At 50.2% G+C, this 14,586-nt stretch overlaps 6 protein-coding genes across 6 annotated transcripts; 2 read left to right on the top strand and 4 right to left on the bottom strand.

Annotated features, from left to right (window-relative positions):
- Positions 1-137: 137 nt before the first annotated feature.
- Positions 138-1,559, top strand: ANOM_001886 (endoplasmic reticulum-Golgi intermediate compartment family protein; the record flags this gene model as incomplete). Its single annotated transcript, XM_015547143.1, has 3 exons — positions 138-264; positions 334-909; positions 1,054-1,559. Coding segments are annotated over 3 exons (1,191 nt in total), but the record flags the coding sequence as incomplete, so codon positions are not given.
- Positions 1,560-1,885: 326 nt separating this feature from the next.
- On the bottom strand, positions 1,886-4,006 carry ANOM_001885 (uncharacterized protein; the record flags this gene model as incomplete). Its single annotated transcript, XM_015547142.1, has 4 exons — positions 1,886-2,577; positions 2,640-3,099; positions 3,198-3,854; positions 3,950-4,006. The coding sequence occupies 4 exons, from the start codon at positions 4,004-4,006 to the stop codon at positions 1,886-1,888; spliced, it is 1,866 nt and encodes a 621-aa protein (XP_015410336.1).
- A 588-nt stretch (positions 4,007-4,594) lies between these two features.
- ANOM_001884 (RNA polymerase III-inhibiting protein MAF1) lies at positions 4,595-7,406 on the bottom strand (the record flags this gene model as incomplete). Its single annotated transcript, XM_015547141.1, has 5 exons — positions 4,595-5,578; positions 6,731-7,005; positions 7,077-7,194; positions 7,275-7,307; positions 7,363-7,406. Coding segments are annotated over 3 exons (1,374 nt in total), but the record flags the coding sequence as incomplete, so codon positions are not given.
- A 936-nt stretch (positions 7,407-8,342) lies between these two features.
- ANOM_001883 (oxygenase MpaB family protein) lies at positions 8,343-9,929 on the bottom strand (the record flags this gene model as incomplete). The annotated part of the gene is made up of 3 exons (XM_015547140.1): positions 8,343-8,657; positions 8,717-9,445; positions 9,513-9,929. The coding sequence occupies 3 exons, from the start codon at positions 9,927-9,929 to the stop codon at positions 8,343-8,345; spliced, it is 1,461 nt and encodes a 486-aa protein (XP_015410334.1).
- Positions 9,930-11,049: 1,120 nt separating this feature from the next.
- On the top strand, positions 11,050-12,700 carry ANOM_001882 (terpene synthase family protein; the record flags this gene model as incomplete). The annotated part of the gene is made up of 10 exons (XM_015547139.1): positions 11,050-11,222; positions 11,277-11,403; positions 11,482-11,500; positions 11,558-11,715; positions 11,781-11,793; positions 11,846-12,002; positions 12,058-12,147; positions 12,197-12,230; positions 12,301-12,518; positions 12,583-12,700. The coding sequence occupies 10 exons, from the start codon at positions 11,050-11,052 to the stop codon at positions 12,698-12,700; spliced, it is 1,107 nt and encodes a 368-aa protein (XP_015410333.1).
- A 329-nt stretch (positions 12,701-13,029) lies between these two features.
- Positions 13,030-14,351, bottom strand: ANOM_001881 (MARVEL domain-containing protein). Its single transcript, XM_015547138.1, has 4 exons — positions 14,100-14,351; positions 13,751-14,017; positions 13,400-13,635; positions 13,030-13,341 (listed from the first exon to the last, which is right to left on the bottom strand). Exons 1-3 carry the CDS (start codon positions 14,139-14,141, stop codon positions 13,423-13,425), a joined length of 522 nt encoding a protein of 173 aa, XP_015410332.1. The 5' UTR covers positions 14,142-14,351; the 3' UTR covers positions 13,030-13,341; positions 13,400-13,422.
- Between the last annotated feature and the right edge of the window lie 235 nt (positions 14,352-14,586).

Below are 14,586 nucleotides of genomic sequence, written 5' to 3'. Positions count from 1 at the left end.
GGCCTCAAGCGCGCAACTGCTCCGCCTCCATTGTTCTTCCCCGACCCATTCATTTCCACCCTACCAAACCCACCCCTCGGCCCAATTGGCGTCCATTCATTTTCCCTTCTTTTCAATTCTCATTCATGCCTTGATCGATTGATTTTATCCGCCCCTTGCCATACAGATTCGTCATGAATGGCTTCGCATCGCACGGCCTCGACGAGGATGCGTTCGGGGAGAAGTCCGGGCTGCAGGGCGGCCTGAAGACATTCGATGCATTCCGTACGTCTCTTGGACTCAACAGAAGCCCGCCGTAAATGTAAAGAAAGAAAACTAACATACATGATCCAGCCAAAACCAAACCCGACTACACAGCTCCCTCCCGCCGCGGCGGCCAATGGACCGTCCTGATCCTCCTCATCTGCAGCATCTTCTCCATCTCCGAATTCAAAACCTGGTTCAAAGGCTCCGAGAACCACCACTTCAGCGTCGAAAAGGGCGTCTCGCACGACCTGCAGCTGAACCTGGACATCGTCGTGCAGATGCCCTGCGACGCCCTGCACGTCAACATCCAAGACGCCTCCGGCGACCGCATTCTCGCCGGCGAGCTGCTGAAGAAAGACCCCACCAGCTGGAAGCTCTGGACGGACAAGCGCAACTACGATCACGAGTATCAGACGCTTAGTCGCGAGGATGCGAGCCGGTTGGAGGCGCAGGAAGAGGACGCCCATGTGGGCCATGTGCTGGGTGAGGTGAGGCGGAACCCCAGGAGGAAGTTCCCCAAGGGTCCCAAACTGCGGAGGGGAGATACTGTCGACTCGTGTCGCATTTACGGGAGTCTGGAGGGGAATAAGGTGCAGGGAGATTTCCACATCACGGCCAGGGGTCATGGGTATAGGGATATGGGGGGACATTTGGATCATTCCAGTATGTTTTCTTTTTTTTTCCTCCTTCTTTTCTGCGCGCGCGCACACACACACACACACTCTCTCTCTCTCTCTCTCTCTCTCTCTCTCGTGTGTGATCTGCGCATGGATTATAGAATTCAAGATCAGGACTAATGCATCACAGCATTCAACTTCTCCCACATGATCACCGAACTCTCCTTCGGACCTCACTACCCAACCCTCCTCAACCCCCTCGACAAAACCATCGCCACCACAGAATCCCACTACTACAAATACCAGTACTTCCTCTCCGTCGTCCCCACAATCTACTCCAAGGGCCACCAAGCCGCCCTCGACAGCACCCTCTACACCTCCAAACCCATCCACTCCAAGAATGTCATCTTCACAAACCAATACGCAGCCACCACCCAGGGCGCCGAGCTGCCCGAAAACCCCTACTACATCCCCGGCATCTTCTTCAAGTATAACATCGAGCCGATCCTGCTCATGATCAGCCAGGAGAGGACCAGTTTCTTGTCGCTGTTGATTCGGCTCGTGAATACCGTTTCCGGGGTCATGGTTACCGGGGGTTGGCTTTATCAGATGGCCGGGTGGTCTCGGGAGCTGCTGAGGAGAGGGAGGAAGAGGAGGTCCGAGGGTGTGCTTGATGGGAAGTTGGCGGATGAGTAGTTGATGTTTTCTTTATTCTTGTTTTGTTGTTTGGGTTGTTGGGTTGTGATTGAATTGAATGGTGTCTTATTTTCGGTGTTTTTTGTTTGTACTATTTCCCTTTTTGTTGTTTGTCTATTGATTGCTTGGTACATATCGGTACAGCTACAGAACTAAGACATCCGGAAAGATGTGATAGAGAGAAAAAATGAAGGATAAAACATCATCAATTGGGATATCTACGCATCCGCCGTACTCCATCCAACCACAGTCCGTAAGCGTGAAACATGAACCTTCTCATAAAATAATACATAAAGGGATGACCAGCTCAGGTACGAAATCTAGGTCTAGATCTCAAATATCTCACCCATTCCCACTCCAGCCCCTTCTGCTCCAGCCCGACTATCAACCAAATCCAGTCGCCAGCCATGCCAGTCCTTGAGCTTCTTCTTGATCTCGCGGACCCATTCCACGCGCTTGCGTGCTTCTTCCTCGGCCTGGGCGCGGGCAAACTCTGCCTCGTCAAACTCGTCGTCCAAGTTCTCCTCGGATAGGAGTTCGAGGCTGCCCCGTGCAGCCGGGGGGTGCTGTTTATTCGAGGGCGCGCGCGCTCTGTTTCCATGTGTGTTACTTCCAGTGAAGGCAGCGAGTCCGCTAGAGAGTACAGTCGAGAAGGACGAGTGCTGCTGCATGCTGCGTCGGCGGGCATGCTCAGGAGCTCCACCGATGAGGTCAACATCGTCGAATGCATTCGCAGCCTGGTTGGCATTGGAAGCATAAGCGACGCTCGGTTCACGGCCATGGGCAAGTTCCTCGCGCTTCTCCTTCCATACCCCGCGCCGGAGGTCAAAGATTTCGCCTTCCAGGTCGCGGATTCGGCGCTCCAGCCGGGACCGTTCTTCGTCCTCGAGTTCATCGATGCCGTCGTCGTCCGCGCCAACGGCGTTGCGCTTGCGAAGCGTCTCCTGCTCTTCTTTCAACCGGAGATTCTCATTCTCGGCGCTGGCTAGTCGACTCCGGAGCTGTGCGACCTCTTGTTCTGCCTTCTCGCTCTCGCGCAGGCGGCTTGATGCCGTGTTTCCGACTCCTTGTGCAGGTTACCCATTGCTTCGATCTTTTTCTCCAGCGTTTCGATCTTCTTCTCGGATTCGGATTTGCCTTCCTTTGCTTCCGAGAGCTCCCGTTCTAGGTTCTTGATCTGGGTTTCTGTGGAGGTCTTATCCACCCCTTCCTTGACGGCTTTCTCTGAGGCACGGGTTAAGGCATTCTTAGTCTCCGTGAGTTCGCTCTGTGCACTCTCCAGCGCTGCTTCGCTGCTTGATAGCTTCTGTTCCAGAGCCTTGATCTGCGCCTCGTGCGCACTACTAGATGAAGACTGATCCGTAAGCTGGGCGCGCAGGTTCGAGATCTCAAGCTCCATAGCCTCAATAGTAGCAGACTTCGACTCAAGCTGCTGCACAAGGTCCGCAGGAGGGGACTCCGCCGAGGCGGGCGACGCAGTACTCCGATGCGTCTTCTGCAGATGCGAGTTCTGTCTCTGCAGTGAGGCAATCTCCGCTTTCTATAACCACCGTCAGTAACAAACCCAACATAGCTATAGTCACGTCCACATCACAACCGTAGCAAGAAAATAAAAAAGGAAAAAGAGGGAAGACTAACCAACTCCTCAACCTCCCCCACCTTCTCCTCAGCCTTCGCCAACTTCTCCTTCAACTCCGCAACATCGACACTCGCCTCGCGGAACTCCTCCAACTGCTCCTCCGTCTTCTTCCACCGGCCCGTCGCCTCCTCAAGCTCCTTCTCCAACCTCCGGTTCTCCTTCTCCACCTCTTCAATCCGCCCCGCCTGCTTCCGATACACCTCATGCACAGAGTCCCCGTCAGCCGTCAACGGCGGCAAAGAAGGCGACTTCAGCATCGCAGACGGCGGCGACGCACTACCCTGCGAGACGGACCCCTTCCGGAACGACGACGACCTCATCTTCGACTGGATCGACAGCGAAGGCTGGCGGCCGTGGCGCGACGGCGTGTCTGCTTTGACGGCGGGCTGGGGCTCCGTTGAGGGGGGGGAAGGGGAGGTGGGTTGTTCGGCGGCGGCGGGAGGTTGTTCAGGTTCATCTTGTTGTTGCTCTTCAGCCTTATCTTGCACGTCGTCTGTTGGTTTCGACTCCGATTCCTCTTTCGGGGATTGTGGCTGCTCTTCTTCATTCGCTTGTTGTTTGTCTTCAGTGCTCGGCGAAGACTCCTTAGCCGCAGAAGCCTCAGAACTAGATGATTTCTTATTCGCCTTCTTCTTCTGCTTCTGTAGTTGCGCGACCTGTTCGGGTTAAGTTACGTCAAACATGTATTCGCTGAGTCGTGTGTTTGGTTCCAGTGGAATAAAGGCCTTGGGTGGGATAAGCAAGGACGTACCCTCTTTTTCGCGGCGGCTAGCTTCTCGGCCTTGGTGCGCTCTTCGTCGTCGGCCATTTTGGTCGGTAGTTAGGGGAAGAAAGAGAGTGAGGTGGGTTAATTGTTTGGGTTGGTGAGATTCGGGCGTGTATGTATATGCGGATCAGAAGGGACAGCTTTCCCCGTCGTGCACGGACCACTTTGTTGTTTCGTACCTTATGGAATGCTGGCCTAGCCGATGGATTATTCTATGCGTTCTTGTTGGGAGTGGGGTTTTAAGGGTTATTTTGGGTTTCGTTTTTGTTTCTCTTCTATTACTGGGTTCTACTGTTCACTCGATGTGGCGTTCCATAATTAATTCAGTGATCAAGAATTGTACATACATGAACAGAAAGACAACGCCCCGGGCGCGCCGCAACGAATTGGGTATGCAGCGCAAAATCATCAAAACTTACACAGCGAAACAACGACTTCATCAATAGGGGCCTATTATCATCCCTGCCGGTCACCAAACGCCCCAAACCTGTGCAGATGCGGCCGACATAATAAACAACTGGGCAAAACGTTGAGAATATCCATATTGAATCGAAGAAAAGGGGCATCAGTGGAATATTAAAAGGTAAGACAGCGAAGCAATAATAAGTCGTAATGGGTTGAATCGTAAACTTAAACCTCCATCGAGTCGGCAATTTCCTCACTCATAGCACGTACCGTGCCCTTGCTACCGGATCTAGATCGGAATTCCTCGTCGCTGAGCACGTAGTTGTCGTATTCGTCCACAACAGGTCGGGCAGGCTTGCCGACGTGTTCTTCGTCAGACTCACTCTCGTCTTCGAAGTGCACTGCTTCGCCGAGCCAGTAGCGGGCCCGCTTACTTGATCCGAGGTCCGGCGTGAGATAGCCGTCGTCGTACGTCCTCTTTGCGGTCGGCGTAGCGACTCCATCGCTCGGCGTGTGACTGAGAATTGGGATGGCTCTGAGGTAGAGATAACAGACACGCTTCCGGATACGGTTAAAAAAGAAGTAGTGTAGACTCCAGATCGCTCCGTCGTCCGCATCAGAAGGATCCTCTTCCGGGGAGTAAGAGTAGATGGAGCACTCCTTGAGTGACAGCTGCTCATCGATTATTCGCCACATCCTCGGCCCCCATGTAGCAGAGGCCCCGGCATTGTATGACCCCGAGATGGTCACGGGGGATGGGGGAGCGAGGTCGATGGCTTCACGCGGTCGGAGATTAAATAACGTGGAATCGATCGTATTCATCACTCTTTTGAGATTTCTCTCGCGGTGGAAGTCGGACGGGCGCAGAACATGAGAAAAGTCGTAATCTGGATGGCTTGCGTTCAAAGTTGCGATCAGATAGGCGAAGGTCCTCCGGCTGGAGTGGTCGCTCAGGGGCCCGAAGGGGCTAGACCGGGATAGATTGAGCGATGCGGCCGCGTCCGACGCATTTGGCGGTGACAACGATGCGGACAGGCGAAGAGTTGATTCATACTGTGCTTCAAGCGACTGTTCGATGTTCTTATACAATTTGCGGTCGGCACGTGCTGCCTTTGTCGTGTAAAGATCGCAGCCTCCGAGAATGTGGCAATCGCCAGTGTCGAAGTTCAGGGAACTCGTCACGTCCTCGATCTCAGGAAGGGGAAGGAACTAGTGCAAGCAAAACGTTAGTACGGGATAAGGGATATGGATGTTGATATTGGGGAATATTGGGGAATATTGGATTGCGAACCTTCATCTTTGACAATAGCGGTCAAGCGTCCTGACCGGTCGATCCAAGGCGCAAGATAAACAAGGCGATTAACACTCTGTCAAAGGCAAGAGGGTCTCTTCTTGCAACCAGCAGATGAACCAGGTATCAACGGTATCCCAGGCGATAAGGCAGCGTCCACGTCGCTGAAACGTAGCCGATCGGAGATAAGAGGTCGTGAGTTGGCAACAAGTGCTAGGCTGGCTGGGCAGTTATTCAATGGACAACAGGTGAGTAGTTTGAGTGAATCACGGCCAGATAGCCATGGCAAATAAGAGCAGATGGAAAGGAAGATGGAATGAGATCCTGGAGGGACACTTGGGGGATGGACGATCGTACGGCAATTGGGGGCCTGGGGGAGTTGCGCGTTGCGCCTCCGGGTCGGAGCGGGTCACGTGGCGGCGGTGTCGGCCAGTGATATCATTCACCCACCTCACGGGGGCCGATCCAGAACACGAGGGTCAGTACCAAACATTGGGATGAAAGTCACTTTCCTTGGTCAAATCCAATAATTGCAGCAAGTTCATAGCCATGTGGTATTAATTAGTGGTCGTGAACTGGGTAGAAAACAACGCCTAGTATGTACGTCCAACGCCAATATGTCCTCCCAATATTCCCTAAAGCGGAAATCCAAATATAGAAACACAGGAACGCTCAGTTGCCGAATGTAAAAGGCCGCTACATAATCTTCGTAACCACATCTTCCTCAACCTAGAATGAGGACAATCCATATTAGCGTCGATCGACGGTAAGGCCAAAGGAGGATCGAAACGCACGAGACGCAGTAAACGACCGCGGTGGCAAAAAAGGATTGCAGGCAAAACAATTGGGTGAGATATAGCAAAGTGGAGCGGAAGAGCAACGCGCGCATAAGATACCACAAGCCCAAGAAACAAGGGGCAGCAAAGAGAACCGAGCATCACAAAAGAACAGACTAAAACAACCTCGCAGAGCTCTGACGATGGATACGATCACATCCGATCATAGTACCCTCAGACCCCTGCCATCGTTTATGCGAACTTCTAAGCAAGATACGGCGGTCAATAACTCACCTCCATGTCTTCCAGGCTGTCCTGTTGACTGATGCACCGGAGAACATTCTTCTTGCTGCTCTCCTGCATCTCTCCCGCCAGCAGTAACTCGTCCAGGATGAAGTATGCCTTTTGGAAGTTGAAAATAATGTCCAGCTCGCAGACGTTACCGTAATACTTGTCCATCTGCTCGACGTAACGATGCACGACTTCGAGGGTAATCAACTCGTTGTCGGTCGAAGCGCATCCGGCGATGAAAAAGAGGGAAGCATAACGGCGGTAAACAACCTTGCTGTCTGGTAACAAATGTCGGTTAGGAGGGGGAGTGGTTGTGGGATAGCAAGTATAGAAGTGGCTGGATCCGTACCCTTATACTCGAGGAAGTTGCACATCCTTGTCCGACGGGACAGGACAAGTTGGGTCACATCTTTGATGATCTTGGCCTTCTCCTTGGGAGAAAGAGTGGTGAACCATTTGGCCAGGCGCTGTGAGAAAGAATTCAGTCAGATGCAGCCGAACTTCCGGACCGGTCAAAAAGTCGGGTGGGCCACGAGGGTAAACGAACCACTTTGCCTGACGGGAGAGGAGAATCAAGTAGCTAGATGGGGAAATTAGCGCACTCCCGTTGCCAATAATTGGCAGGGCAAGCTCACTGAATAGCCATTGTGTGCGGTGGGAGTGTGATTTGTTGATGATGGGGAGCGAAAAGGCCACGAAAAGGAGTTGGTGGAGGGAAGAACACAATTCAACACACTCACCAGAGCTTCTGGAGAAATTCTTGCACGGGCGCGCGGAGGGGGTTTTTTGGCTACTTTCTCGCACCCTGCCCCGCCTGTCAGGAACAACTTCCCTCTCTCCTGGTTTATTTTACTTCCTTCAGTCATTGTTGGTTAATTTCTAATCCTTTAGGAATCCTTCAGGAAACGATTGTCACGGTACACATCTGTCCTGGTCGCTCAACACCACCATTTATTTCTACACAACATAACCCTCTATTCAACCCAAACACAACAACAACAATGCAAGTATACTCGAGGACGTCACCCTCGGCCGGTGCTCTCAAGTATAGTCCCAAGTTGATACACGTGGGATGTAATCATATCTCTTCTGACGCCAAGCGATGAATCCTCGGTAGTTTCACGCTAAGCTTCTGCACTCGAACCCGGTCGAAACGATTGGCCGCGCTTTGGCTGGTCATATCAAAGCAAGCAAGACAAACTTTTTAATTTCTAAAGTCCAGTTTCAATATTAGGCATTCAACATACACATTGCACTTAATACAAGTCCGAATCAGACCACTTGATGCTTCGATTGGCCCCGAGACGACAAGTAATCAACCTCGGGACATCCATCGCTCTACTATTGAACCCAAAGATCAAAGCCCGACAGGGCAAATACCGGAGTATAACAAATTGTTAATAATGTAGACTGACGGTTCATAAAATTGGATACTGCGGCGAGCCAGGAAAGTGGGGTGTTCCTCGATTTATCTTCATGCGCAGAACCCTAACAATAAATATATTTCATCACATCCACTATAGGGAGTTCTCGGGGCCCATATCCCAATCGTACACACCCACGACATTCAAGGGAGCGCACCTATAATATGCTTGATATAGCCCACCGGCCTCATTCATTCATCAAATCCTGTAAAATCCCGCATGCTACTGTAAGCCCATAGTCCACTCTTGATCACACAACCAGTCAAAAGTCCCCCGGTAAAAAGAGCCACAGTAAGACACACCAGCTCGAGATACCCTATGTCCGTGATATCATAGAAAGTATAATTCAGGTATGGAGGATACTTGCACGCCTTCCAAGGTCGATTGCCTTCACCGGGGCTATATTTTTCTCTCCCAATGGTTTTGCCCATACGCGGAATATGTTTGAAGTCAAAAAGCGTGCGTTCTCGGAACACTATCCCCTGGTACAAGAGGTCTCGGGAGAGCTGATACATAGAAATTAGTACAGCTAAATCACACGACATGCCAGACTTGTAAATCCTACCTTAATCATGAACTCGTCAAACATAGGAATCATCCGCTGCAGACAAGCAAGCCCTCGAACAAGAACACAGTATCCGGCAAACATGAAGTGGTAGACGAACCCAGGCTTCCCAAGCTCAAGATCGTTGCAGATCTCGTCCCCGTTAATCCACCGACTACCAGCCTCGATGAACTTCTTCGAGACATGGAACGGGGCAGGAAGGTTCGCCACGCATTCGACAAAATTATAAGCGACTACGCGTGACGTCTCCGTGGTATGCAGCTCGTGGGCGACCATGCTCTCCATTGTGTGCTTGCTCTTTTGCACAGTCTCGAAGTATGATGTCGGTGTTCCAAGAAGGTAACCAAGGTATCGAAAGAGGGCGATGTAGTCTTCGACCTCGTCGGTGGAAGGGGTGATCTTAAACCTAGGCAGTTGGAGCCACATTGGATTGCAGCAGAAAGTGCTAATGGAGTGAATGCTATCTAATGCGTTGACAGGAACACCATAACGGTCGATATCGAAATACTGAGGTTTTGTGCGACACAGATGTAAGATACGCTGTCGGACGGATGAATGGAGAAGTCGGACGCGGACGGTTGCAATATGGCCTTCGCCGCCGGGCTGGATGGCAGCGAGGTCATGAGTAACATGAACCAACCATTGGAAGGTCTCGAGCAATCTCTTTAGCAACATACGAGTTGAGAAACTGCCAGTCCGGACTAGGACTTCTACGACGCCGGAGGCTGCCTGAATGTAGAATCCGAGTCAGTCATACAATCTTCAATGGATTCACGTCGGCCAAAGGGAGTTATACAGAATTTTCTGCTACAAACCCCTGTAGCGCGAAGCCGACAATGTTGGCAATCATATAGCGATGCAAAAACCGCTGGCCTCGCTCAAGTTGCTCCCAGTCAACCCAGTCTGGGACTGTGTGAAGTTCTTTCCAGAATTGGGTTAAGACCTCATCCTCCCCATGATGGTCTCGGAGAATAGTGTAAAGATCGCTTGAGGGTGGACTGGTTCCTTTTGTCTTGTTATCTTCTAGCAATGAAGATCGTATGAACTGAAGCCGCTCCAGAGCAGCAGCGCCCAATGTGTCAAACTGCTGACGCAGAGGCTCTGTCTTCTCTCTAGAGAGATGGCTATCCGTCCAAGTAAAAGAGTATCCCCATTTGCTTATAGGGTCACCAGGGTTTGAGTGAGGAGGCAGACTGGTGTTCATCTCGTTCATGACTTGAAGATAAGCTCGAGGATATCAATGTAAACAAAGCTGGGAGCATTTTCGGTCATTGAGGGTTGATGTGAGTATTTATGCTCATCTACTTGCTATAGAACCGGTACTATACTTGAGTTCAGTATAGACGGTCCATTTCAGACGACATCCGGCCGAGTTTGTCCTTCTCACATCCCGAGACGACCCAACCTCTATTCTGTCCCCACATTCGTCAGGTTTTGGCGCCCGGAGTGCGCCGTGTACAACAGATGCTAGTTTAGCATCCGGAGGCCACCCGAGGCCATAGAGGGGGACTCCAAACCATGTAGATCGGCGCCCAGCGCCTTATAGTCCAATTGAATCGAACTACGTATATTGATCAAGGTGTTGTATTGCTTTTTCGAGGAGCACAGTGGGGATATTGGCCAACATTATGTGGGCTGACGGGAGGTTGGGATGATAAAGAAATCATATGAAAGAAACTGATATCCACACGCAGCTATACGTGGCTATACCATTCCATTGGAACCGGACACAGAACCATGACTTGGTCGAGGCCCCATAAAGCGCGCTAAATCCATTAATGAAGAACGGTTCCCCACTTGACTAGACTCACTCCATCGGGTCGGGGGACGGATAAGAGATCCGCCCAGGCCTATAATTCAATAAATCGAATTAGTTTGAGCAACAATAAAGTTTTAGATATGGCCTGAACAAGGAACCATGATCGTCATGGACGAGATCCCGATCTAAAGATCGATAGTGCATGAACCTCAGCCTCTGTGGCGAAGTATAGACGGAAATGTTAGGACGATCCTTAGTGAACTGTGGCTATCAACTAATCCACCTTCTTTATTTTGTCTGCAGGTAGAAGGATCAGGAAATGAACATCCTTTGAAAACACATCATCGGTGTAACCCGTGAGCCAGGCTTGTCCAGAAAGGACAGACCTTGACATGATTGAATCTTGCTTGTGGATTTGGCGATCATCCAAGGGATGGCTAGTCTTGCCTGGAAAATGAGTATCATAATCGCAGTATTTAAGGATGAGAGCGGCTAATAGAGTACCTATTTGATTTCAGTAATTAGCCCCTTCAATTCTCACGCCGAAGCTTTCATCAGTTTATTTGTCTTTACCATGGAAACTTCACAACCTTCTGACGAAATAATATTGCCAAGGAACGCTGCGCGTAGAGATGCCCATGTCTCTGTACGCCTTCCTAACATGTTTGTGCTCTTTTTATCGGAGAAGCCAGTAATCAACAGGTGTTATGAAACGGTAAAGGAGGAGTCCGAGTTTTGGATAGCAAGGTCAGTACGTCCTACAGAAGTCATAACATGCAGCTCTAAGCAGGCGCATTCCAGAATATGCGCGTTTGGAAACAGGACTCGAAGAGTGATCACGAAATGCGATTTTTCGTACTTCTGCTCAATCGTAGTACCAGATGCTTCTCCTTTAGAGCTTCGGACAGTATGTGATTGGGGCAACTGGGTATGTGTATCGATCATAACACGATGCCCTTGAAGACATCGAAGACATCGACCTGCTAACCTGTGTTGTCACTTCTAGGTCTTTCCGTTCGATGACAGTGAGCTTTGCAGTTATTGTCTTCCTGGTCAAAATTTACTAAGCCATTTCACTCCAGTGTTCGACAATGGAGGTCTAAAGAATGACCCCATACAAGCTCAACAATTGGTCGACAGTCTCCTAAATGGTATGCAAGATATTGGGACTGTGTCAGATGATAGCGAAGAGCACCCTTTGGTTCAAGTCCATAATTCCGTATGGCATCGCCTTACCAAGGTACCTTTCTTCTGCTCTTTTGTCTCTTTTTTACTTTGCCGGGAGAGCTTTGCTAACGTGCATAGACTTCTCCAGTTGGTATGATCCTCAAGGCTGAGACTGCTTGTGCCCGGACTAAGGAATGATCAAGGTGTCCGTCGCAGGTTTGCAAAGGCTATGAGAGATTACTGCAATGGAGCCATCGAACAAGTCCACAGTTGTTCTAGGGGTGAATACCCGACACTAGACGAGATGCTCGCATTACGTAGACAGTCTGCCGGAGTTTCACCTCTCTTTGCCCTAGTTGAGTACGCCACCGCAGTCACTTTAGGTATATTCGCGCAGGCCGTTAACAATCAGTAGGTATGGCCACAAGCTCCATATCCCAGACTCAGTCTTCGAGACTAGAAGCATCAAAGAGATAGAAAGAATCGGAATTGACCTCGTTCTATTGTGAGTGTTAACCTCGAAGAGAGATGAACCAGGAGCTCAACGACCATAGGCAAAACGATATTCTCTCGTATTGCAAAGAAGAGGTCAGTATCTATGAAACCTTTAGAAAGCCAGATCACCCAGTATATTTCTGCTGACGTACCGGAACTGTAGAAAGAAGGTGTAGCTCACAACATGGTTGCCGTTTGTCGACGTGCGGGAATGCCTGCACAGATGGCCTTTGACCACATCGGTGGTATGCTCCTTTCCCGTTATCACGACTGGTACCTTGCGCTAGCAGACCTACCCAGTTGGGGCGAGAGTGTCGATTCGGAAGTTCAACAGTACATTCGTGGAGTACAGAACGTTGTCAAAGCTAATCTTCACTGGAGGTGAGCGACGGCTGACTGCAAGCTTTTATGCTAGCATTCTGATCTGACACTAATGCTTGCATAGCTTTCGCTCCGGACGATACTTTGGAGAGGTGAATGAAGAGGTCCGAAAGACTGGCATCGTAAACGTGCAGCCACAACTTGTCGATGAGCTGTCAGGTTCTCTAAGGATGTCTGTGTAGCTGTTTTCCTGACTAAAGGAGTTAATGAATGTTTTTATCCATCACTTTTCGTTTTGTATGACGTTTCGATATTGTCAGTGTTCTGAGTTGTTGAAGAGCACCAGAGGGGCAAGACTGGGGGCTGGAGGCGTGACTCACAGCTTGTCAAAGGGATTGCATAAAAAGGTTAATCTAATTGAACATACGCGTATCCATATATCATAGTTCACTCCTATATTTACAGCTGACGATAGAAAATATCAAACTTAAGCTTCATATAACATTACGATATCGAACATACAGCAAAGCAGATACAAAACTCCAACCTTCTCCGAATCACCTAATTATTCTCCATCTCCTCCATATCCATTTCGCTCTTAGCTTCCTGCCCAGAGCTAGAGTGGATATACATATACTGCCCCCCAACTCCATCACGAACCCGTAGAGTATTATTAACAGATGTATGTAATTAGTATAGAATTGCTGGCATAGTCGTTTTTCATATTACCGCGAGACACGATGGGTTGTGTTCATCAATTGACGGCGTTTCCAAAGCGTTGACAACGTCACGTCATACGATTACTGACTAAAACATAAGCTATATGACTCATGCAGTTGCACAGGTAAGATCATGGGATACCGGACAGCTGGAACCGTAGATCCTGTCTGAAGTAACACGGTCAGTTCCTCATAGCAAATCCGAAGAGACGGCCATCTTACTCTGTTCCCCATGATTTCTCTCCTTAGACCTGGGCCATGCTCGGGCGGGCTCCACGGGCAGGACCCACCCGAGGGCGATGGCTGACGGCTCGGCGGGCCGCCAGGGTTGAAAGCGCGATGGAAGCCGTGTATCCAGCCCAGGCAAGCCAAAGGAAAGCAGTCGACGCCTGCGCCTCACGACAACGCTTCTCACGGTGCACGGAGCCGTTGGTTACCTCGTTGTGGAGAGTGTATTCCTAGATGATCGACAATCAGCCGGTGGATCTCAATCTCAATAGTGGGTGGGTCTGGTGATAGCACTGCTGCGATCGGGGTGCATCTCAGATCCCGAAGTTCGTGGACCACACGTACGTTATTGCTGCAGCTATGGGCCTCAAGCCTCGCTGCCAATGCGATACCGGCCGTAAGGAAGAAGATCGCATTGAGAGTATCCACGACGATCACGATGATCGGGTGGATCGCCCAGTCGATATTAATCGTTGCCGGCACCAAGTAGAACAGTGTGAACATGGAAAATGCCGAAACAAACATGGCATAATTGACGGTCGCAGGGTTTCCGCTGAATGCACCCGCGATCATGTTACCAATGAGGGCCATGACCAGCAGGGTCCATAGGAACTACGTCAAAGCGCATCTTGTTAGCTAACTCTGTGGTACCTGGTACAATATTGAACTGCCATCGCTATCGAGCGGGACATACCTCCCACAGTCGCAGACCGAGCTGAATCGCGTTCATAGCCATTTCGACAGCTTAGGGCTTTGTATGTGATAGTGGATATGATATGTCTAGTCTCGGACAGTCGCGTGCGGTGAAGCGCGTCGTTTGTGTTAGGGTATTCGCAACGGAGAAGAATCGTCCCAGGCGCTAAAAAGGCGCAAAACTTATGGAGCTAGTTAAAGATGGGTTGACAGATGTAAGGAAGGATGATAGGGATGATGGGGTTGATATTGTATGAACGGAATGTCCGGGTGGGCGGGCGATGACGATATGCTGCGGGATGGCTGCGACGTCATGCGAATCATGAAATCACCACCAGCAGAATTTTTTTCCCACTAAACGGATAGAGACAAAAGAATCACTAGATGATGGTATCCTACATTATATACTACCTAATCCACCTCGGCGAATATCCAACCGCGTCTCCTTGAGAAATAGTTGTCAGGCAGTGCCTAATCACTTCTTCTTA

The sequence above is a fragment of the Aspergillus nomiae genome, assembly GCF_001204775.2.
Source record: "Aspergillus nomiae NRRL 13137 chromosome Unknown contig00032, whole genome shotgun sequence".
In the NCBI taxonomy this organism is placed as follows: domain Eukaryota; kingdom Fungi; phylum Ascomycota; class Eurotiomycetes; order Eurotiales; family Aspergillaceae; genus Aspergillus; species Aspergillus nomiae.
The sequence above is the reverse complement of the archived record's forward strand: the minus strand, read 5'-3'. Positions and strand labels throughout refer to the sequence as shown.